A 22,408-nucleotide genomic window follows, 5' to 3' on the forward strand; every position below is an offset into this window, starting at 1 on the left:
AAAACGGAAGAAGCAAGCGTTGAAAAATCAAGAGGCTGTGGACAGTCTAGCTGACTTTTTAAGTGACAGATATGTTTCTCTGTCAATGAAGTGACCTGAACTGAGATACGTAATCATCACGTGCATGCAACGAGTGATAAAGGTGTTTTCATTGTAATTTTAATATAATGATGCCATATTAAATTTTCTAACAGTAAAGATAGTTAATATCTTTACCGCTTTCAACACAAGCATTTTTTATTTGTCCCGTAGTATTCTAAGAGATTTATAACATTCATTGCATTCGCTGCTTTATATTCCCTATCTAAATTAACGCTTAACTCAGTTGTTTGAGAGAGAACGTGACCGCTATTAAAAAATAAGGTTACAACACTTCTTCTCTTCTATATAAGTTCCTTGTAAACCAACTCGTGTAAAATAAAGATCTACGTACGCTTTCTAACAGTCAAAATTACTATATATCCTACTATAGGGCGTACCATCTCCCCCGTGGGGGGGGGGGGAGGGGACGTTTGAGAATTTGTCTTTACTATGGAGATGTACCTAGAATTAACTTTCCATAACTATGATGTGTAATATATCTATCCTTCTCCACTGCGTTCACTCTCGATTCATAATCGTTGTTTTCGAGAAAGATAGCGGTTAATGAGCCCCATTAGAACTCCACATGCAAATAATGACATCATAAATCGAAATGCATCCAGTGATCGCACGATTGAACGAAGGTACTTGATCGCCCTGTACAGCCGTCCTGATGGGCGCTCCGGCCAAGGATCATTCTATGTCAGAGAAAAATCAACAAATACATCAGAAATAGGGTGAAGCGAGCACAATAAAAATGTTAAAAAAATCAATCTGTGTTCAGAATTACCCGACGTTTAGAGTACATATTAAATGAACAAATGAATTAACGAGTAAGTCAGTCAGTCAGTCAGTCAGTCCGTCCGTCCGTCCGTCCGTCCGTCCGTCCGTCCGTCCGTCAGCCAGTCAGTCAGTCAGTCAGTCAGTCAATCAATCAGTCAGTCAGTTGGCCAGCCAGCCAGTCAGTCAGTCAGTCAGTCAGTCAGTCAGTCAGTTGGCCAGCCAGCCAGTCAGTCAGTCAGTCAGTCAGTCAGTCAGTTGGCCAGCCAGCCAGTCAGTCAGTCAGTCAGTTGGCCAGCCAGCCAGTCAGTCAGTCAGTCAGTTGGCCAGCCAGCCAGTCAGTCAGTCAGTACTAGTCAATCAGTCAGTCAGTCAGTCAGTCAGTCAGTCCGTCCGTCCGTCCCCCTAGTCAATTACAGTGTACGCAGCCCGTTCGTCTTTCCGTCGGTGGTGCATGCACTTGATACTACACAAAACAAAACTCAAAACGCAAATTTTCTAGAATTCGGAATAAATGAACAAAGCATTATTGCGAACCTTTGCGAAACCATGTTGATTAAGCCAGTTGATCAGTGAAGGTTCATTCACAGTCACAATTGGTAAGTACTCTCTAACATTCTCTCTCCACCACCAACTCTTTACCAGTCTGCGTGGGAAACACAAGAGAGAAATGTACAGAATAAGAATCGTTTACAAACTGGACAGAGGCCAGGCAAATTACATTTCAGAGCTCAACGCCTCCTAGCAAACAAGCTAGCAGACAGTAGGCGGCGTTAGCTCCTTTGGTGCAAAGTCTCCTGCAAAAACGGCAACTCTTTGTATGGCAGTTTGGAGAATTTGTTAGCATGTTAAGGCGAATAAAGAAAGATGGTAAATTTCAGGTCAGTGGCGAAATGAGAATGATGCAATTTTCATAATGTCACAAGCATGGGACAAAGAAAAAGATCTGAATCCCCAACAGGAATCGAACCACTGACCTCCCAAACACCGGGCGGGTGCTTTATCCATTAAGCTACAGAGAAACTCATTGTGAGAAAGGCCACTGCTGATTCTAGCAGTATGCAGGATGCGTGTCACATATCATTGATATCAACCTGAAATGACCTTGCTCACCAAGAGTCTCTCCCTAGCTCAGTGGCTAGAGTGCCCCCCCCCCTCCCCCCGGTTCGATTCCCGTCCGGGACACCGATTTTTTCTTTGTCCCACGCTCGTGACGTGATAAACATTACATCTTTTTATATCAAGGCAATACCCACTTTCAATATTCTTAGGACCTGACTGCTTGACAGTTTCCTCGCGAGTCATTTTATATTGCTTCAGGGGGAGGGGGAGAGATAAAATCCCATTTCCCAACCCAAATTTTGCCCAGATCCCATTTCCCAGCCTTTTTTCCCCGATTTTCCAAAGCTCATTCCCAGTTCTATTCTTTGTGATTCCCAGTTCCAGTGACCCCAATCTCATTTTCCCAGTGAACATTTGCCCAAATCCCAGTTCCCATTTTACCCTTTCAGACCCCTCTTGATTATAACTCTCACTGCTACAGAGCGAGTGTAAGCACTTGAGCTGTTTATCCTAAAGGTCTTGCTTATCTCTACTAACCCGTTGTTATGTAGAATATCAGACAGCGAGGAAATATTCTTGGGTAACTCCGTGTAATGGTACTTATACAGACGAGCTCTTATGTACGTAGGGGCTCTATGGGGAAAAGGATTTTTAGCCAAAAGGTCCAACACATCCTGCTGTCCTTGGAGAAGCCTGTAGACAAGATGTACAAACCAGGGATTGTATTCATAGCTTCCTAGCGCTGCAAACCAAATCTGCCAGTCTAGACGAGGCTGGTGAGGCGCTGAAATAAGGCAAGGCATAAGGATACTTAACACATAATCCGAATAAAACATTTAGCCGAGAACTGGGCCCACAAACGGAGCTTTTATTTTTATTATTGCTCGGGCAAATTAATTATTGACCGGTCGACAGCTTTACAACAAAAAGCTGAATAATGTAGTTAGCTCTGGGCGAAATTTCAAGTTCCTGCGGTTCTTCTGAGGTAAGAAATACAAGTTTACGTCAAAAGTGCCCGAGAACTGGGCCCCATACTGTATCACGACAATTCCCGCGCTTGACCAAGTTATGCATTTTCGCGCGCTTGGCACAATTCCCTCTCTTAGTATCGGTTACACGCGTTTGCATAAAACGACTTTTAATATCTCCAAGGTTACGCTATCGGTAAGGAATTTTCGGCTAGAATCGGACAGAGAAGTTTGTTGAATGTGACCTGGCTAAGAAATGTCTACCTATAAACAAACAGTAATAAATGAAAACAATTAACACTAACCAACTACTGGTGGAGGCTCAGACACATTACCAGGTTTGTAGTGAAAATTGTATTCCTGAAAAAAAAAAAGATACTTAATAATGATGCATCTTAATCAATTAAAAAAGGCTTGTGGTAGAGGCGGTTAGGGCATGTTTCTAACTCTTTCAAATTCAGCTTGGTAGCCAAACTCTTGTACAGTCAACTCTCCCTAAACAGACACCTCTATAAGACGGACAGTTTCAACCGGTCCCAAAGGTGTCGGTTTCAGAGAGAGTTTACTGTAGACAAAAACTTCAATATGACAGTTAACTTGGTGTGAATGGGGCACAATTCTTTTTTAACTTTTTTGTCCTTTATAGAGATGAACTGTTGCCGCCTTTTTTTTCTCATCGGTAAAACCCAATGCAATTCTGACTCGTTTATTGCCGTCAGATCTTGGGACATTTCATAATTGCTATACCATGGCTTTCGTTTTGGCTTTATAAATGCTACAAACATTTGGGTGCCACATGAAGTAGAGCTGATAGATAAGTATCAAAACAGTACCATCCACGGTCCATCCAGGTCGTTACTGCCTTCTATGATGACTTCTGGTCGCCCGCCAACACCAGTCATACTAATGAACAAAACACAAAAATTAATAAAGAAATGCTGTTTGATTATCATAACCATCTTTACATCATGTACACTGAAAGAACTCTTTTTAAAAAAATTATCATCATTATCATCATCCTCATTATTATTATTTAAAAATAATAGCTTGTTAACTTAGAAATACAATAAGAATATCATTATTAATGGGCTAAGGCACTGCAAAATTTGTTTGTATCTTTCTCCAACATCCACACAGCCACTTCAGAAAAAAAAATTTCTGTCATCAAACAAATCACCTTCTGAACAGTCCATATGAATTAACAAGTTCAAAAGCATCTGTTTTCTGACGCCATCTTTTTATCACAGGCCATAAATTGGTCTTGGCGTTAGAACTGATGTCTGTGTAGGGGAACTGAAGAAAAAAAAAAGAAAATTACTTCTATTGGTGAATCTCACACACAAGGTCATATTACAGTGTTGTCTGATAGTGGTAAAACCAATCACAACATGACAACCCAGACAATCCAGAGAACCAGTCAAAACTCAAAGCAAATACATGTAGCTGGCACAAGGCACAGGAAATACAAGCAAGTCACTATTGGAAAAAAAATTCGAATTAACAAGTTGACACTGGCTAAAAATATTGTTTTTGGACGTTTCAGCCACTACTGTTGCCTTCTTCAAATTTAAATGCAAATGTTCAACGGCGTCCTGTTAAAATATGTAACAAATGTGTGATAAAAACTAAATGAACACTCCGAGTGCAAAAAAGTCTCTAGAACATTTTTAATGAGTCTATGAATTCTTAATGCTATTGTATTGGTAGCTATATGTGTTCGTTTATAGCGTTCCTATCTGGCACAGATATTTGCATTTGCATTTTTATCTTGCTGAAGAAGGCAACAGTAGTGGCCGAAACGTCCAAAAACAATATTTTTAGCCAGTGTCAACTTATTAATTCGAATTTTTTAACATGCCTGGCTACAACCCGAACATTTTTAAAGTCACTATTGGTTTTGGTTGCTGAGAAAGCAGTGTAGGTTTTCTAAACCAATCACTTAGCAGAGCAATGTAAATCCAAAATTACTTTCGACATCCGATTGCATATGAATTTAGATTTCAACACTTACCAGGCTTATCGCAAACATTCCTAGGGCTGCAAAACTGAAGATTGCCCACTGCAGTAATGACCATAACTTATTGAACACGCCTTTGTCCATGATACATCTACAGAAATGACACACATGATTAAGGGCCTCTTCATATGATCCCGGTTGACCGGGTTGGCCCAGTTACCGAGATTTCGACTCACTCCTATTTTCTTTGTAAAATTTTTGATTTGTTCATATGAGATGGCGAGCCAGCCCGGTTACCGATATCTCGGTTTCTGCAACCGAGATATCGCCAACCGGGAAAAAATGTTCCCATATGAACACTCCAGCCCGGTCGCCGGGACGCAACTTTTTTTGAGAAAATAGCTTCCCTTTCGTAACTGGGTGGTCAAAATGGCATAATTCTGCCTTGCATCTATTTCCACTTTAGAAATATGCGAACTAGCTTTATAAAAAAAGTTACAAGGGTCGATAAAGCTACGATAGTCGCGAAAGATGCAACTTTATGTGTCGAAATTTTGGTTTTCTTTCTTGAATTTTATCCCCGTCAACCGGGCTAAAATTTTCCATATGAACAGACGTCAAAATCCGTTCTGGTAACCGAGACAGCCCGTAAGCCGGGCTCATGTGAAGAGGCCCTAAAAGTGAATAATACCCTCAACTGAAGCAAACACATTAGTATTCAGCACAAAATCATTACATCATTGTTGACATAACTTTGAGATATTTAGTTTAAGCAAAATAATTCAAAATCATAATTTTTAAGTGGTTAACATTATAGCTCACCCTATCATTGAGGCAATAATCTCAATACTCAAAGATGCAATGCCTAATGTAATGGTGAGTGGCACAGCTTGATCCACTGCTCTGAAAAATGCTCCCTGTGAGAAAGCTGGCAGACAAACAAACAAATGAACCTCTGTTGTCAAAAATCATATAACATGTGGGCCAGTTTGCACTTAACTCTATTTATAAACACATGTAAAACATTGTAATGCAAGTAACATAGGTACTGTATTAAAAGTATTTTGTTGTAAATAGTTTAGGTGTCGTGTTGTAAGTAGTGTAAGTATTGTATTGTACTGTAAGCAAAACAAGCTTTGTATAGTAAGTAATAATTAGTGAATGTCTGGCTTTGTAAGAACAGTTTTGTGCATGTGTTGCAATAAAATAATAATAATAATAATAATAATAATAATAATAATAATAATAATAATAATTTGGTCAAAGGATGAACCAATAAAAGCTGTATTTTAGCACCCCTGTCAGCCGCCTCCCCTCATCTTTTAAGCGCCAGTCTCTGTTAAGCCAATATTATCTCTAATAAGCCCACACCTGCCCCACCCTACCTCACCCCTGCCCCTTTTAAGTCCCAACAATTTATGAGATGATAAGAATGAAAATTCCTCTTACTTATAACCATAGATTTTCTATAGTTCTCAGGGATGTCGCTAAGGGCTGGCTGCCAACTAATTTAACCAGCTGAAATAGAACTTAAATTCGGCTGAAATTTCACATGAAAACAAAGACTTGGGTAAACTTTTAGAGCTGCCAAGGCCAGAAAAGCCAGCTGGGCTTGTTGATGAGCCGGGTTAGTGTTTTATTAGCTACGTCCCTGAGTTCTCATTGGGAGAATTTGGGTTTTAGTCAAGACAATTCTTCTAAGATGATCAGGAACTTCATCCGCGTGGCTATATAACCTTGTTACAAATTGCAAAAAGGCAAGAAAAAACAAAGAATGGATACCGTATTTATTCGATTAAGCGCCCAGCCTCGAATAAGCACCTACCCCCACCCCACAAAAAGGTGAAGTGCAGAAGAGGAGTTAAAATTGACTAAGTACTACTAAGAGACTTCCCCGAAGACCGATTTTTTCTGAGTATTTTACAGAAACTTTTAATGAACAGTTAAAATTCTGCTTTGGCACATCTTCACATTTTGTTATTATTTATTGTTTCGTTACAAAATAAATTTATACTTGATGAAAATGGTGAAAATTTAATAAGCGCCCAGCCTCGAATAAGCGCCCACTCTCAAGGTCCAAAAATTTAATAAGCCCCCAGGGCGCTTACCGGTAATCGAATAAAATATATAGATTTAGGCAAGCCTAAAAGCGGAGCTCCCCATTCATTTAATTTTCACTGGAGCTTACAATGTTTTCATTCTAGTGAATAAGCGGCCAAAGTACTAATGTTTATGGCGGTTTATAGGTTCAAGACAAATTTAAATAGCTCACGGTTAAACCGAATGTCAGCAGTACGACAGAAATAATAATCTTAAAGCAGGGCAAAATCATTACTCATGGCACGAAATATTACTTTAGAGTACAGTAAATTATCTGCTTTCTAGCAATAGAAAATAGTTTCGCGATCCTGTTATAGTTTCGCAGCAGTTAAGTAGACTCCACAATATCTGTTACATTAATATAGGATATATTCAACGAATAACGCAGAGTCTGTTGGATTAGCTCAATCGGTAAGGTGCCAGTCTGCGGATCCGGAGGTCGTGAGTTCAAGTCCCAGAGGGTCGAGTTTTTTTTTTTTCTTTTTTTTTTTTACCCCGTAGCAATAAAATGGTTTGTTTATTATATCAACCCGATTTAGCTTTCGAATGCTCCTTCATGTACGATGCTGGCTTTACAGATCGACACGAAAGTCATCGATCGATTATGGCCGGCTCTCAATGTCCACTTTTTTGGCGGTCGATTACTCAGTCTACACGTAATTTTCAGCCACATTTTGTTTCATTGCTTCTTGTTTTTCTTTTCAAACCTCTTTAAATTTTAAAGGCCGCCTTTATACGGCCTTCTTGCTTCACTATTTCTACCATCAAACTATGGCGGCCATCTTGCGCGACTCCGTACGCCGTACGTACGCGCCCGCGAACCATGCCGCTATCCATTTGACCATGAAAACTCATTTCCATAGTGTTCCTTCTTTCATACCATTTGCCTGTCTATGGGGCTCCGCACAAGGCGCCTTCGGCGCCTTGCAAGCTCCGCTATAATACGGTAGTTACCTAACATAGGTACTTACTTATCTTGGACTTCAAAACATGTTTAGGAGAAATCTCTAATGCAAATAGTTTGATTGTCCAATAGGTTATAGCTGCAAGGGTTCCAAATGCAACAAATCTCCTGAGCAGCTTTATTGCCTTATGTCTTTGGTTGGGTTTAACAGAGGAATTTCCAACTAACAGGGAACAAAACAGGAAAAAAAACAAACACAAACATTAAGTCAGATGTTGATTTTGCACTACTTTGCTAATATACAGATCATTAAATAGCTGTATAAAGACATATGTGTTGTGGTTTGACTTTATTTTTGGTTTTAATATTTTTAAGGGAGGCGCAAAAATTATGGCATAATAGTTAGTGCCCTGGACTCCAGAATGAGCGGTCCGGGTTTGAGCCCAGCTGGCCAGGGTCATTTGTTTGTGTTCTTAGGCAAGACACTTTACTCTCATAGTGCCTCTCTCCACCCAGGTGTTTAAATGGGTAAGGGCAAATTTTATGCTGGTGGTAATCCTGCGATTGACTAGCATCCCATCCAGGGGAAGTATAAATACTGTATTTATTTGTTTATAAGGCGCACGGTTTTTTCAAGGAAAATCTGTTTTTTTGTGGGAAGTTAATGCCAAAATTGGGGTGCGTCTTATAACCGAGTGCGCCTTATAACCGAATAAATACGGTACTTCAAGTCGCTTCAAGCTACTGAAACCGAATAAGCTCCAGCCTGATGGGCCACTAGGCTTGATGCCAACTTGAACCTTTACATATAAGGTGGACAGGAGTTTTTCTATGGAAAACAGTTGAGCTGACTACTGCTTGAGATAGAAAACAATAGCAAGACAAATGCAAGTACAATATCTTCTGATTGTTTATTAAGTACGACATATTCAAAGTTAAGGATCACACAAAATGATAAATTTTCGTTTAAAGTTTCCTACAAATTATTACTGCAAATAGCAAATTTCTTAAAATAATAAATTATGTTTGTAAGGCATTATAAAGTGTAAACCAGATTCCTCACCAAGCCAAGATGGCAGAATTGTAACCAAATGCTCATCGTCAAGAATTGGCAGCAACAATGCAATCGCCAGAAGGTTAAAAAAGTTATAATTCCCAGTAAGAATGATCAAGACTTGAAAGAAGATCTGGTGAAAAAAGCAGAGTTAAAAGGTAATTATAAAATAGCATGATTGAATTATTCCCTTGGGTATCTTCTCTATTAAAAGCCTCCCCTCCCCCTATAAGTACCCTGAATGAGGCTCCAGGAAAAACATGACGGCTGTATTGCATTACAAAGAGACTGCCAAACAATGGAGTTAAAACCGGACATACAGTCATGTAATTAATATTTTAAATTTTAAATTACAAGAATTCAATGTTGTTTTTTATTTAGTGGCATGGTTGTTAAATTACCTGTGAATAAAATGAAAAGATTCTCAAGGATCGAACAGGAACAAAAAACAACCAAGATGATGCCATTAAAATTACATATCTGAAATTAAAAACAAAAACAAAACAAAAACTTTAAAAAACTTCTTGCAAAAGTTTTCAATCATGAAAAAAAAACACTACAAATTTTTTTGACGTCAACAGGTAAAAAATGCTTTTAAAAAGTAGTAAGAGCTTTAATGATGTTGTCAGGGCTTGTGAACAAGACAGTATATTCTCAGAGATAACCTTGTGATCATGGAATTTTATTAAGCAGTCAGTCCCACAGTTGTTGAATCTTGCTATGTTGAACTGGAGATAAGCGTCAGCCTAAATAGGGGTACTCACGTTAACACTATGCTGAGCTGTTGAAACCATTTTGGAAGCTGGTGAGCATACCAAGCCAGTGGGGTGGGAATACACTGCAAGAAAATGGAAAATATTTCATTAATATTCAATTCAAAACATCAAAACACTTAATGGAGATAACTACATGTAATTTCTAGAGGGTTTGCTTTTTCTACATGTAGCTTTTTCACTGTCTCTTTCGACTTTACTTAGTGTGACTGTTTTACAAACCTCTGCAACATTGCTACTGACTTCTTAAGTTCTTTAGTATTAAACAATGAGTGTTTCAGGAAAATAAAAGAAAAATCAAATTCTACACCTTTTCAGAACTAAAACAACTTGAATTACACAATGTCCTTTTGACAGGCAACTCTCAAATTGTGCAGCAGACAGCTTGCCTGTGCCCTTGTCCTTTGGCAAGTGAAAATAGAAAGTTACTTGCCACACAGGAAAATCATCTTGTCCTATGACTGGACAGCACTGTTTTTGAGCCCTGTCTTTTCAAAATAGTTCAAATGCTTGATGCTTATACTTAGACATGCATAACTTAATCTTTGAGACAAGCATATGACTACTGGCAGGATCAGCCAGGTAACTATCCGACAGAGAACCCACACTCTACCGCTACGGGAACTCCACTGCATGCGCCTCCACTGCATGTGCCTCCTTCAAAATAGTTTTTGTGACAATGAAACATTAGAATTAAATTAAAAGAAAAATCTTGGTGGCAGAATGAAAATACTTTAGACCTGTGACTCATAATGCCAGTCAAGGGCAGTCAATCCCCACCATGTGGGGCATCTACTTGTAAGTTTAACAACTCCAGAACAGAACATCAGTCTGAATGCCAGCCATTTTACCAACCACAGTGTGATGTTATCATGGTGCTGCTGAGATCTGAAACAGTAAACACAAAGAATTTAATTTTCGGCAATCGCTGCCAAGTTGTTTCCATATAATTTTTGTTCAAAACTAAAAGTACTCCCAACCTACAAAAAGTGCAAAATGTCAGCTAATTATTTTACTTGGTTTGGCCATTGACTACCCCACAATTACCCTTGTTAAAAGAGCAACTAGCTTTTTATCAATATCAAAAACTATTATTATAAGCTTTATACTGTATGTATAAAAATTACTGTTAAATACTTACTTGTCATTTTGAGATTTGAATAGATTAAGATTCAGAGGAGATACAAGGATTGTTAAAAACCCTGTTTCCATGAGAAGAATATCCCTGGAAGAAAAGTAAAAAAATAAAAATTTGGAAATGAACTGTTTGCCTTCAGGGGGAGTCTTTACTTTTAAAATGAGATCTCAATTTAATCAATTTTTACCCTTAATTAATTAATTAATTAATTAATTAATTAATCATTACATCAAATTATTGGCTAATAAAGCAAACCAGTCAGGATATCTCTTGCAGAGAATGTGTATTAAAATTAATAGATTTAAACACGAAGAGTATATCTTACCACTGAAAATACACAAATGTTTGTCCCACCTGAAAATAAAAAAGAAGACTTCAATTGTTAAATGTGATACCTTCAGTGGATGTTCTGTACTCTTAATACAGTATTGTGGCTGTTGAAGAAAGCGACCACCAGAAAAGGGGATGCTTTTGCCCTTCCCATCATCTCCAATGCTGCTCCTATTTTTCATTAACCGGGCAGAGACTGGGCCGAGCCCGGTTCATAAATCGCCCGGAATTTTTTCGTCGTAGTAGTCGTAGTAGTAGTCTTGTCGGTAAATCGTTCCAGACCCGCTCGGCCGCTTCCTTGGCCAGGATTCAAATCACGCACTTTTGATATTTATTCGGCAGGAGCTATTAAACCCGGCTATTAAATCACTCTTCTATTTTAAATTTTATCCAAAAACCCGATTTCTGTTTAGCGTGAAATATATATTTGTTTGTGTTATTCAAGCGTTTGGATTGCGAAACCGGTGATTGTTTTGACAGCTCCAAACCGCTACGTCAGTCACGCAATGTTTTTGCAGCAAGCTTTACGCATAACTGCTCTTTTAAAAAACGGCTGGTAGCCAGAGCATTTTTGAGCCGGAATACTTTGAAGATGCTTTTCATTTAATAGGAAGAATTATGTCCATTTTCATCCGTGCACAGTTGAGCTGGCAAAGTCGCGTATCAGAGACGATTGAATGTTTGCACAGCAAAATAATCTTATTTTGGTTCTTGATGTAAAACACTTCCCAAGACTTCAGTAAACAAAATATAGTATAGTATTTCTACGAACTATCATGGTATTTGTGAAGGGATCCGTAAAGCCAGCAAGTAAAACAAATGTTCTGCAAAATGAAAATGAAATCTTGGCGCGGGTAATTTAATACATGTAATTAAATTCTACCACGGCATGCAAAATTTCACGTTTTTGAAATTTTCTAAATCTTTTTGCCTTTTAAAATGTTTCTTGACCCCATCTTGAATAAAAATTCATCTAAAACTTTTTTCATGTTTCTTTTTTATTTTTTCACGTTTGTATTAGTTGCCTTTTTAGGCTTTTGAAACGAACACGGCATCTATTTATAGATTGAGGCACCATGTGATGTTTACATATTTGAAATTTTTGTCGTAGTAGTTCACTCGGCCGCTTTCTTGGCCAGGATTCAGATCCCGCACTTTTGATATTTACTCAGCAGGAGCAATTAAAATTTTATCTAATACCCCGATTTCTGTTAAACGTGAAAGATATATTTTTGTGTTTTTATTCAAGCGTTCGACTCAAGCGAGTTCTGGAGTCCGAAACCGGTGATTGTTTCGACAGGTCGCTGAGGTCGAAGCTTTTTTACATCAGTCACGCAATGTTTTTGCAGCAAGCTCCTGCATTTAAAAACGGCTCCAGACTCTACTTTGAAGATGCTTTTCATCTAGCAAGAATTGTGTCCATTTTGACTATTTCCATCCGTGTACAGTTGGGCCGACAAAGTCCGTGTGTCACAGACGAATTGAATGTTTGCACAACAAAAGAACCTTATTTTGTTCATGATGTAAAAACTTTACTTGCACACTTTTCAAGAACTCAGAAAACAAAATGGAAATGCAAAGTAATAATATAATAATTTCTACAAACCAGAATGGGACGTAAATCGTTAAAGCCACCCTGTGAAACTGAATAGACGGCAAAAATGAAAACTTGCCCTTTGGCGCGTATAATTAATTAAATTTTATCACGGCATGCTATTTTCACGGCTTTTAAGGATTCAAAATTTTTAATGCAACTCAAATGTTTCTTCGCCTCATCTTGAATCTTTTTTTCACATTTAGTTGAGAGTTTTAGAAGCATCTGTTATCTAATACGTGTGGTCTAATGCATGCCCTTTTTTAGTCTTTTTATTTTCTTTTGTAATTTTGTTTAGAAATTTTTCTGTTATTCTTGATATTTGACTCGTTTTATTCGTTTTTTTTTTTATTATTTATGTGACTCGTTTTATTCGAGCAGGAGCCAATACTATAATTTTCTGGTTACTCCACTCTTTTTAGTGAGGAATATAAAATATATATTTTTTGTTTCTCATTCAAGGGTTTTGAGTTTCAGTCGGAACCGAACGGCGATGAAGAAATTAAATGACCTGCAATGAATCACGCAATCAAGAACTTGCGTTTGCGTGACTGCTTCCCAAAATTGACGTGAAGAGCTTGCATGTTTGAAAGCTGAAAAGCTTTCTTATCTTGTTCTTATTCCCATTTTTTTGGTGTGGTACATTTTTAAAAATGTTTAAAAACGCGTCTTAGTTTTTAACGAAATCTTTCAAATTGTTTCTTTGTTTTGGTCGGAGATCATTTGTACTGCCATTTAACTGGTATGAGTTCATTTATTCAAGATTGCACACAAAACGTTTTCAACACCTAGGTTATTCAGTATTCGGAAGAAAAATAAAAATTTGAAAGCCTAAGCAGGAATTTGTCCAAGCATGGACAAGCAATCCACAGACTTGCGTGTTACTCAATATAAATTAAATGGTATTTTAAAAGTTTTTGCTGTACTTGTCTAATCAGGTAGTTAAACATTAACTGCCCGGTTTTAAGCATTAAGCTTTAGGCGTCTTGTTTCCTTGTTTTTCTCCTTTCTCCTATTTTCTCATGGTTTCTCCTTTGAAGGAGTCTCTGGGGAGGAGATTGGTTAACACCTTCGACTCCAGATTGAGTGGTTTGAGTTTAAGCATGGGCTGAGGTCACTGAGTTGTGTTCTTGGGCAAGACACTTTACTCTCATAGTGCCCCTCCCCCCCCCATCCCCCCCCCCCCCGGGAGCATAAATGGACATCAGTAAACTGTTATGAGAACCTGCGATGGATAAGCATCCCATCCTGGAAAAGTAGCAATACGGTCCTAGCTATGTTGTGCTACAGAAACTGGCTAGAACACAAAAACACTGACATGCTTAAAATACACTCACAAAGAGAAGAGAACAAGTAGGTTTGTTTTGAAGAATGTTAAATTCAGATACGTATAAAGGGTCTATAAACAGATTCTCAGGTGGGCATTCGATTGTGAATGCCCAGAAACTGGCTAGAACACAAAAACACTGACATTTTTTTCGTGGTAAAAACATTTTACTGTGCACTTTCATTTTCCTTTCTTTCCAGACTCTGCACGCTTGCATTTCACCTCTCCCTATCCTCAGCCCATACAAAGAAATGAAAGAGGCCTCTGCGGAGGAGAGAGGTTGTGAACCATGAGGTCACAACATCTCTCCTTTGTCTACTAGCTACTAAGGAGGGTCCTGAAGAGGGGGGGGGGGAGGGGGGTATAAATCCTGTTTTACAAGGCCTTATTTTGCCCAATCCCATTTCTCAACCTATTTTTATCCCAAATTTTCAAATCCCAGTCCCAGTTCTATTGATTTTCTCTCTGTGATTCCCATTCCCAGGACCAAATCCCATTTTGCCATGAATATTTGCCCAAATCCCAGTTCCCATTTTATCCCTCCAGGTCCCTTCACTAGACTATTTTCCATAATGTTCACTTTTAGTCAAAGTCTTCATCAGGGTGTTTTTAACAATTTTTGGGGATTGGGAGAAGCCACGAGCCTAGTGGCCCACACTGCCGGAGCTTATCCCGGTTTCCGTAGCATTAAGCTGCTGGGAATATTTCTACTAACCCCTGGATTGAATGCTAGGCCATCGCAGGGTTCCCCCCCAGCATTATGTCGCCAGTACCCATTTATACACCTGGGTGGAGAGAGGCACTATGAGAGTAAAGTGTCTTGCCCAAGAACACAACACAAGTGACCCCGGCCGGGGCTCGAACTCGAGTCGGCTCCGTGCACTAACCATTAGGCCACCGCGCCTCCCATAAACATATATACAATTTTTAAACCTTGTAAATAGTTATTTTTTTACCAGATTATTGTTCTTAAAGTTGTGAAAAGCTTTATTAGTTATGTTGACACTTTCTTTACTTGCCAGATTTAAGCTTTCTTTTACCTGATACAATGAATAGTAAAGAAACCAAAGAATAAAGAAGGTGATAGAATCTCTGAAGGACTTCAGTGTCATGGCCAGTAATGAGAGGAGCATTCCAGTCAAACACAGCAACTCCATTCCTGTTTCTGTGTCAAGTCCAAGCCTTGGTGTGAACCACAGTAGTGTCAGCTTGCTCCAAAAGTTTTCTTCCATTGATGAGCTCACTGAAAAAGATATTTAAACTGCTTAATATAGTAAATGGTTTGAACCCAGGAGTAAGAGTTGAAGTTGATTGGTCAGTTAAGACATTGATGTTATTGACTTGTGTAAAGTTTGTAATCAGTAATTGATCAGTTTCGATCCGTCTATTGTTAGTCTAATTAAGTCGTTCTGTTATGTCTATTGTTAGTCAAATTACATTGTTAGGCAAATTTCATCATCCAATCAACTTCAGTGGACCAGACTTATAACATCATCGACTTTTCACTTGACTCTGAAGATGACTTCCACTCAGGTTGTTGAAACGTCAGTCATCAACAACAGTTCTTCTCAGAACTACTCTCACCCGGACAATCCCACTATACGACCTAATTAAATTGCTTAGTTTAACAAATGTTATTACCGGTGTTCATAATTTAGGACAGTCAGAAGAGTTTATTGTGTTGCGTAACTGCTCTTTTTGGTGTCCTTTGAAAAAATCTGAAGGCCTAATTTTTTTGTGTGTGGCTTCTTTGAAGAAAAAATTCCGAGCATCTTTAGTAAAATCCTGCCATGGGAAAAAGGGGCAGATAAAAAGAATGGAACGTCCCATTTACAGATCTAACATAACATTTAAAGGAATTTAATAAATTACGGGAGAGTTTACGTTTTGAGACTAGACTAAGACTCCAGAGACCATTATGACATAGGAAGAGTCGCTCACTGTTATTAACACGTCCCACGTGCTAAATACAATGATTCACTTTGGAAAACAAAACAACGGTCTGTTCATCAGTCAAGGGATCAAATAATTTTCGTAATTGCACAACTGCGCTGGTCTAGAACTACCTAACACTTTACCTATTTTCAGACAGCTACGTAAAAATAAGCTTTAATAACAACAGAAGCAGCTAAATTTCTCACCTTCTCTTAGAGCAAGTTTGGCGGGAAGAACGCCGTTTCGACCATAAAGACCTGTTGTCGCAAAAAATAAAATTAATCTATAACCTCCCATCTTCAATAAAACGAAACGAAACTTAACGACCTCAAAAAAAGACACTGACCAGGTATCTGTATGTAAAGAGAGGAAAAAGCGAAGAGATAAATAGCAGACATAAACCATAAAAATGCATTTTTCACGAGGACTTGCTTGCCGTAGCCAGCCATCTTGGATTTCCCCGGAGCCACTGGGGCATACTCACGAGACACGTCATGTAAGCTGAACAAAAAACAGCTGACCGTCGCCATTGTTTTCCGACATCTTTGGAAGTCAAGTGGTATTTGGCGCCCGATTTAAAATGATTATCGAGATATTTATTCGTGCTGTGTTTCACAGAAGACAAGTCACATGACAGCAGAGTAGAAAGTCAGACAAAAAGCCCCGATCGGTTCAATTATTTCGTGATTTTAGAGCGAGAGAGATGAATGGCGGCGACAGGTACAAAGCAACACCAACAGGTCGTTCGACAAGGTTTTCTCTGGTGTATGGCAGCCATTTATTTATTTGCTTTTACGTCATTGTACGTGCAAATACCAGGTCAGTACGTCTGTTAAATGAAGTTTTGTTGCACATCAGCGCGTAGATATCAGAGATACTGGTACGAAATTGTAGGTTGATATCAAACTAAAGAATTTTTAAGAGGGGGAGGGCCGGGGGGGGGGGGCGGCTAGGATGTGTTCACTTGATTTCTCTCCCACTCCAGAGATGTCTGAGGTTGTTTACCATTTGCAAAAACATTTGGGTGTTGGGAATTTCCATAAGGAAAGAAATTGTACCATTTGAAGTTTCCTTGAAAAATCCACCATCTAGTTGAACTGAGAATAAAAAGCCGTAAAAGCCGAAACGCCTGGAACTGGTGCAAAGCGTGCAATACAGTCAGCCCATACTGAGCATTTTTTTACAGGAGTTTTGCCCCACTCTTCCTTCACCTCTATGTTCAGGTCATGATTTACCCAACTGGTTAAATTAATTTTTATATCAGATCTGAATGTTATTCCTTGTGTTATGTATTACCACAGGTCTCTATGAAAAAGATGGAATTCTCCCTGCTAGTTATATATTACACGACTGTAAGTTCACAAATAATTTAGAAATATTAAATACCTTAATTGTGTTTTTGAAAAATGAAGCAGCAGTTCAGGCCTGTAGGGAGGGGAGGTGCGATAGGTGCATCTGTACCCCCCCTCATGAACCTTGGAAAAAAAGTATAAAAGTAAATAAATAAAGGGAAATGGTATTTCTGTACTTCCACTATTTACATTCAATATGGCACTTTTATCGACCTTTGGGTTGAAGGTCCAACCATTTGTAGATTTGCGTGGTATATTTTGGATCAAATTGTGTAATAGGTTAATTTCAACGATATATACATTCTACCTTTGGCTAATGTCCTTCATAGTCAAACCATTAAAAGAGGCACTTGTATAATTTCACAGGCACTATGTTACCAAAAAGAGAGGAGATCACTACTGGGTACTTGTTGGGCTCAAAATTGAAATTTAGTTCCTTGACGAATGCCATGCACGGAAGAAAGTGATTTTTCTGTGAATGAAAAACTTCTGGCGGCTGAAGGTCCTGTTTCTAAAAATAGGTTTCGAATTTAAAAATATACCATTCATGAGAATAATTCTGGTATATTATTGTCGTTGCTTCCTTCACTTTGAGCTGCCTTGTTTCCTAACAAACTCTCTTCAAAATGCACAAAATGCCGTCTCAGATATAATAATAATAATAATAATAATAATAATAATAATAATAATAACAGTTCTTAGCACGCACTTTACATACGTCTCAGTGCGTTTACATTTGAAATTTAAAAGTAAAAATATAAAAACCCGATTTAAATTACAATCAGATAAAAATACGCTAAGGATAACCTAATTTAATTACAATTGATAAAAAATAAAAATAAAAATGACAATAAAAACATGGCGAACTTGATTTTTCAAAATACCAATTTTTTCAAAATTTCCTGGGGGAGGATACCCCAGATCCCCTACGTTATCGCACCTGCGGCACTCACCTGGCTATGGGCCTGAGCACTACCATCTTGTTTAAGTCCTACATGTATATCTAGTGTAAATAAACAATTAGAATATATTTTGACTCAAAAATATGATGTTTTAGGAAGTTGATTTTCCTTTTTTCATATTTCAGTGTCATCACGTGTCGACAAAGTTATGATTGAAGGTTGATTGAAAAGTTTCCTTGTTTCATATTTCAGTATCCTCGTGTGTAGATAAGAGTGGCGCATCATGTTCTTTGTGGGCTTCTTCAGGAGAGTGCGGCAGGAACATAGGGTGGATGATGGAGAACTGTATGAAGTCTTGCAATAGTTGTCATGGTAACTGACAGATTTTATTTGCGCCACATAATTATTGCATTGAGTCCACTCAGTATGTTACTGTCCAATAATTATAAAGGGATGATAACATACAGGATAATTATAGCTCACCACTAAATTTTCTCTGATTCTGATTGGTTTACAAGAAGTTGTCTTGACACTTGATGCATGATAATTGATTGTCTCTCCTTAGTTCTGGATACATCATTCAGCTCACTGTTTCGAACCACGCCCACTCTGTTATGGGTGACGCCATACCTTGGTTTGGACACACCCACTGGAATGGAGTTCTTATGTATCGTCGGCATTGTTCTGTCTATTGTTTTGCTTGTGTCACAAAGATGCAGAGACTGCTTGGGCTTCCTGATGTTGTGGTTTCTTTACTACTCCATGTTGCCAGTAAGTTTTGTTTATTATTTTGTTGATTTTGACTTCCGGGGTGGGTGGTTGGGTATTCTGTATATTTTTGGGTGGGGGTGTCTAAAACCCTTACCCCATACCAGACCATGTTCAGCTAGAAACCAGAGATTCCTACACTTTCCTAGACTTGCTATTTTTTTCAAAATGTATCACTATTAGTGTTTTTAATGGAAAAACAACATTGCTGCAATAATTTTGTTTATGTAAAGGTGGCTTGTAATAACTTAGTCAGAATTAGATATACCAGTCTTTGGTGTTCTATCGCAGCTATACTAATAATGTTTAGGGAAAGTTCTTGTTTTTGATATATTCTTAACTAACCGACAAAAGAAAGTACATTTTTGCCGATTTTTAAAAACATCTGTAGGCAGGATTCGGAGCTACGTTATTTTTTCATAAATGTAAGGTGGCTCTGAACCCCACCTACAGAATTTTTTAAAAAAATTGTTAGATTATTTGTTTTGTCCTTTAGACAAAAATATATGAAAAAAAACTTTCACCATCTAGTTTTTAAGATTTTAGCCTCAAAAAGTCCAATATAAGGTATCTCTGACCACTTTGGACGTTGTTATGGCAACGATTTTTGACGTCACAGTGTCTTAAATTTGTTCATTGGTAAAAACCTTTACAAAGTTGTACTTAAATGTTTAACCTGAACATTATTAGTGTAGCTGTAATAGAATGCCAAAGATGGGAATATAATAAACCATTACGAGCCACCTTAAGGAAAGCCTCTTTCTCTTCCAAGTTTCTATTCCTATTCTGGACTTAGTTCTTCAATATAGGCAAATTATACCCTATTCTAGACCCAAACTCTCTGATTTCTATACCCTGTATTCCTAATTCCTGCTTGAAAACCATGCGCCCTTCACAGTGGCACATACCTAATATAAACCATATATCGGAGTGCCCCCCCCCCCCCCTTCTGGTTTTGACTACTCATAAATCGAACGTGCATCCATGTATGCGAAGCCTTACCCTATTTATGATATGAGTCAAAAAGGTTAACAGTGTGTTCCTTTTGATAGGTTGGTCAGATATTCCTGCGTTATCAGTGGTGAGTAAAAATTTATATTGTTGTATACCGGTAAATTCAATGAAGGTGGATGTTATGTAATCCTAGCTTGCTTGCTAGAAGGTCTAGTACAGGTACTCACTGTAAATTGGATTTTCCAATCTGTCATTTAGGGATGCTCTGCTGTGGGAATCTGGTTTTCTAGCCTTCTTGGTAGCTCCTTGGAACATTGTGTTCATTCCCTGGAAATGTGGGAAGTACACATTCTTTAAGTGCAGGCGTTTAAGGTATAGTGTCTGTATTTACTCATATATCAATAATCATTATTACACTCTGTCTGTCCATCTCTATCGGTCCATTGGTTCGTTGGTCAGTCAAACAGTCAGTCAGACAAGTCAGTTAGTTAGTCAGTCAGTCAGTCAGTCAGACAAGTCAGTCAGTCAGACAGTCAGTCAGTCAGTCAGTCAAACAGTCAGTCAGACAAGTCAGTTAGTTAGTCAGTCAGTCAGTCAGTCAGACAAGTCAGTCAGTCAGACAGTCAGTCAGTCAGTCAGACAAGTCATTTAGTTAGTCAGTCAGACAGGCAGTCAGTCAGTCAGTCATGGGCCTTCAGTCAGACAGTTAGTAAGTCAGAAAGTCAGTCAGTCTGTCGGTCAGACAGACAGAAAGACATGCAGTCAGACAGTCAGTCAGTAACTCTTGACAATCAGTCAGACAGACAGACTGACAGTTACAGTCAGTCAGTCAGTCCATGGGTTGATCAGTCAGTTGGTCGGTCAGTCAGTTAGTCAGACAGTCAGTCAGTCAGTGAGTCAGTCTGTCTGTCTGTAAATAAGGCAGTTAGTTGGTCTGTCTGTTGTTCGTCTGCCCATCCATCAGCTAGTAGTCAGTCAGTCAGTTCATCAGTCAGTAAATCAGTGGGTCAGCTCAAGGGGTCAGTCAGCTTGTTTGTTGCTAAGTCATTCAGCCTGGTTGATAGGTCAGTTAAGTCTTGTCAGCCCATTTTTGGTATTTGAAACATTTGACCAATGCTGTCTAGTTCACTGGGTTCTGAACTTGTCTACTGTATTTACTCGAATAAGCGCCGCGGCGCTTATTTAATTTTTCGCGCCTCAAGTGCGGCGCTTATTCGAGGGCGGCGCTTATTTGAGGGCAGCGCTTATTTAAAATTTGGACGCCACAATGAATTTAATATTTTACAGTAATTGAAAATAGCATCTTTTGATTGTCAGTATTCGTCTCTTGCTGAAGGGAAAAGTGGCGCTAGCTGTCCTGGCACAGTTCGATACCTTCACAACATTTACAGAACTACGTATTGTAAGAATGTTGGATAGAAAAACTAATGGGCGAGCTGTAAAACAATCACTTTGAACTGTAAAACATCGCTTTTTATGGAAAGAAATATCCAAGTTTGTTTAAGAGTTGCTTTGTAGTGCTGTTTTTAGTTTATCGGAATTCCTCGAATAAGCACCGCAACGGGACTGCGGCGCTTATTCGGGGGCGGTGCTTATTAACTTTTTTGTCCCAAATGCGGCGCTTATTTGAGGGCGGCGCTTATTCGGGGGCGGCGCTTATTCGAGTAAATACGGTATTTATAATACTTTTGTGCCTTGCAGAAACACCTCCAGACATCATGACGGTGTAACACTGTGGCTGGTAAAGTGGCTGTTGTTTCGTTTAATGTTTGCCTCAGGAGTTGTTAAGCTGACATATATGGACAGAACCTGGTGGGATCTCAGTGCCCTTAACTGGCATTACGAATCCCAGGTAGGTTTCAGGGAAAAGTATGCACTTTTTTAAATGGTATAAATTCAAAAGAAAAAACTTCATGACCTAGCAAACTTGATAACGCAAACCTTTTGTTTTCAAGTTTATTCTTTCCCTCCTTGCCATAATCAGTCACATGTACAAAATGTAGTATTCCGCATTTCCTAATTAATTGATAGCGCACTTTCATGTTTCGTTTTTGGTTGCAACTAACATTTTTTGGCGAGACAAGTAATTCTAAATATCAGTGGTACTCTAGGAAAAGTTTTGTCGACTATTGGTATCCGAATTGTGTGAAATGTTTCACAGTTAAACACCAGCTAAGCCACACATTCGTTTCAGCATTGCCAAATCATAGTAGAAAGTAACAAGGTTAACAAAGATTTATCCTTCTTTTGTATCACAGTGCATCCCAACACCTGTGGCTTGGTATTTTCAGAAACTTCCTACCTGGTTTCACAGACTTAGTGTCGTCTCGACGTAAGTATACACTTATAAAAAGCTAAGATTCGCAAGATCCTTTTTCCTTTTCCCCGATTTTCTGATTTTGATTTTGAGTTCGGGCTGGCTTACAACC

The 22,408-nt window shown here is 38.6% G+C and overlaps 2 protein-coding genes across 4 annotated transcripts in view; one reads left to right on the top strand and one right to left on the bottom strand.

The window, feature by feature from the left end:
• Positions 1–145: 145 nt before the first annotated feature.
• Positions 146–20,271, bottom strand: LOC144631744 (lipase maturation factor 2-like). 3 transcript variants are annotated; one of them, XM_078490291.1, is made up of 18 exons: positions 16,350–16,482; positions 16,210–16,260; positions 15,109–15,311; positions 11,143–11,171; positions 10,821–10,904; positions 10,420–10,567; positions 9,671–9,744; positions 9,308–9,386; positions 8,916–9,039; positions 7,920–8,075; positions 5,671–5,776; positions 4,903–4,999; positions 4,069–4,184; positions 3,725–3,794; positions 3,197–3,251; positions 2,461–2,707; positions 1,399–1,507; positions 146–779 (listed from the first exon to the last, which is right to left on the bottom strand). In XM_078490291.1, the coding sequence occupies exons 1-18, from the start codon at positions 16,450–16,452 to the stop codon at positions 612–614; spliced, it is 2,019 nt and encodes a 672-aa protein (XP_078346417.1). In that variant the 5' UTR covers positions 16,453–16,482; the 3' UTR covers positions 146–611. The 3 variants fall into 3 exon arrangements, with proteins under 3 accessions (XP_078346417.1, XP_078346418.1, XP_078346419.1); XM_078490292.1 differs by lacking the exons at positions 16,210–16,260; positions 16,350–16,482 and adding an exon at positions 15,667–15,754; XM_078490293.1 differs by lacking the exons at positions 15,109–15,311; positions 16,210–16,260; positions 16,350–16,482 and adding an exon at positions 20,207–20,271.
• LOC144631722 (lipase maturation factor 2-like) overlaps positions 16,531–22,408 on the top strand; it is an 18,877-nt gene continuing 12,999 nt past the window's right edge. Inside the window, exons 1-8 of the mRNA XM_078490246.1 lie at positions 16,531–16,822; positions 17,305–17,355; positions 18,510–18,629; positions 18,823–19,028; positions 20,078–20,106; positions 20,238–20,351; positions 21,681–21,831; positions 22,238–22,311. Of these exons, the coding sequence (XP_078346372.1) occupies positions 16,711–16,822; positions 17,305–17,355; positions 18,510–18,629; positions 18,823–19,028; positions 20,078–20,106; positions 20,238–20,351; positions 21,681–21,831; positions 22,238–22,311 (857 nt within the window). The 5' untranslated portion in view covers positions 16,531–16,710. The remainder of the gene's footprint in view (positions 16,823–17,304; positions 17,356–18,509; positions 18,630–18,822; positions 19,029–20,077; positions 20,107–20,237; positions 20,352–21,680; positions 21,832–22,237; positions 22,312–22,408) is intronic.

The sequence above is a fragment of the Oculina patagonica genome, chromosome 12 (assembly GCF_052425735.1).
Source record: "Oculina patagonica isolate OP01 chromosome 12, crgOcupat, whole genome shotgun sequence".
Lineage (NCBI taxonomy): Eukaryota > Metazoa > Cnidaria > Anthozoa > Scleractinia > Oculinidae > Oculina > Oculina patagonica.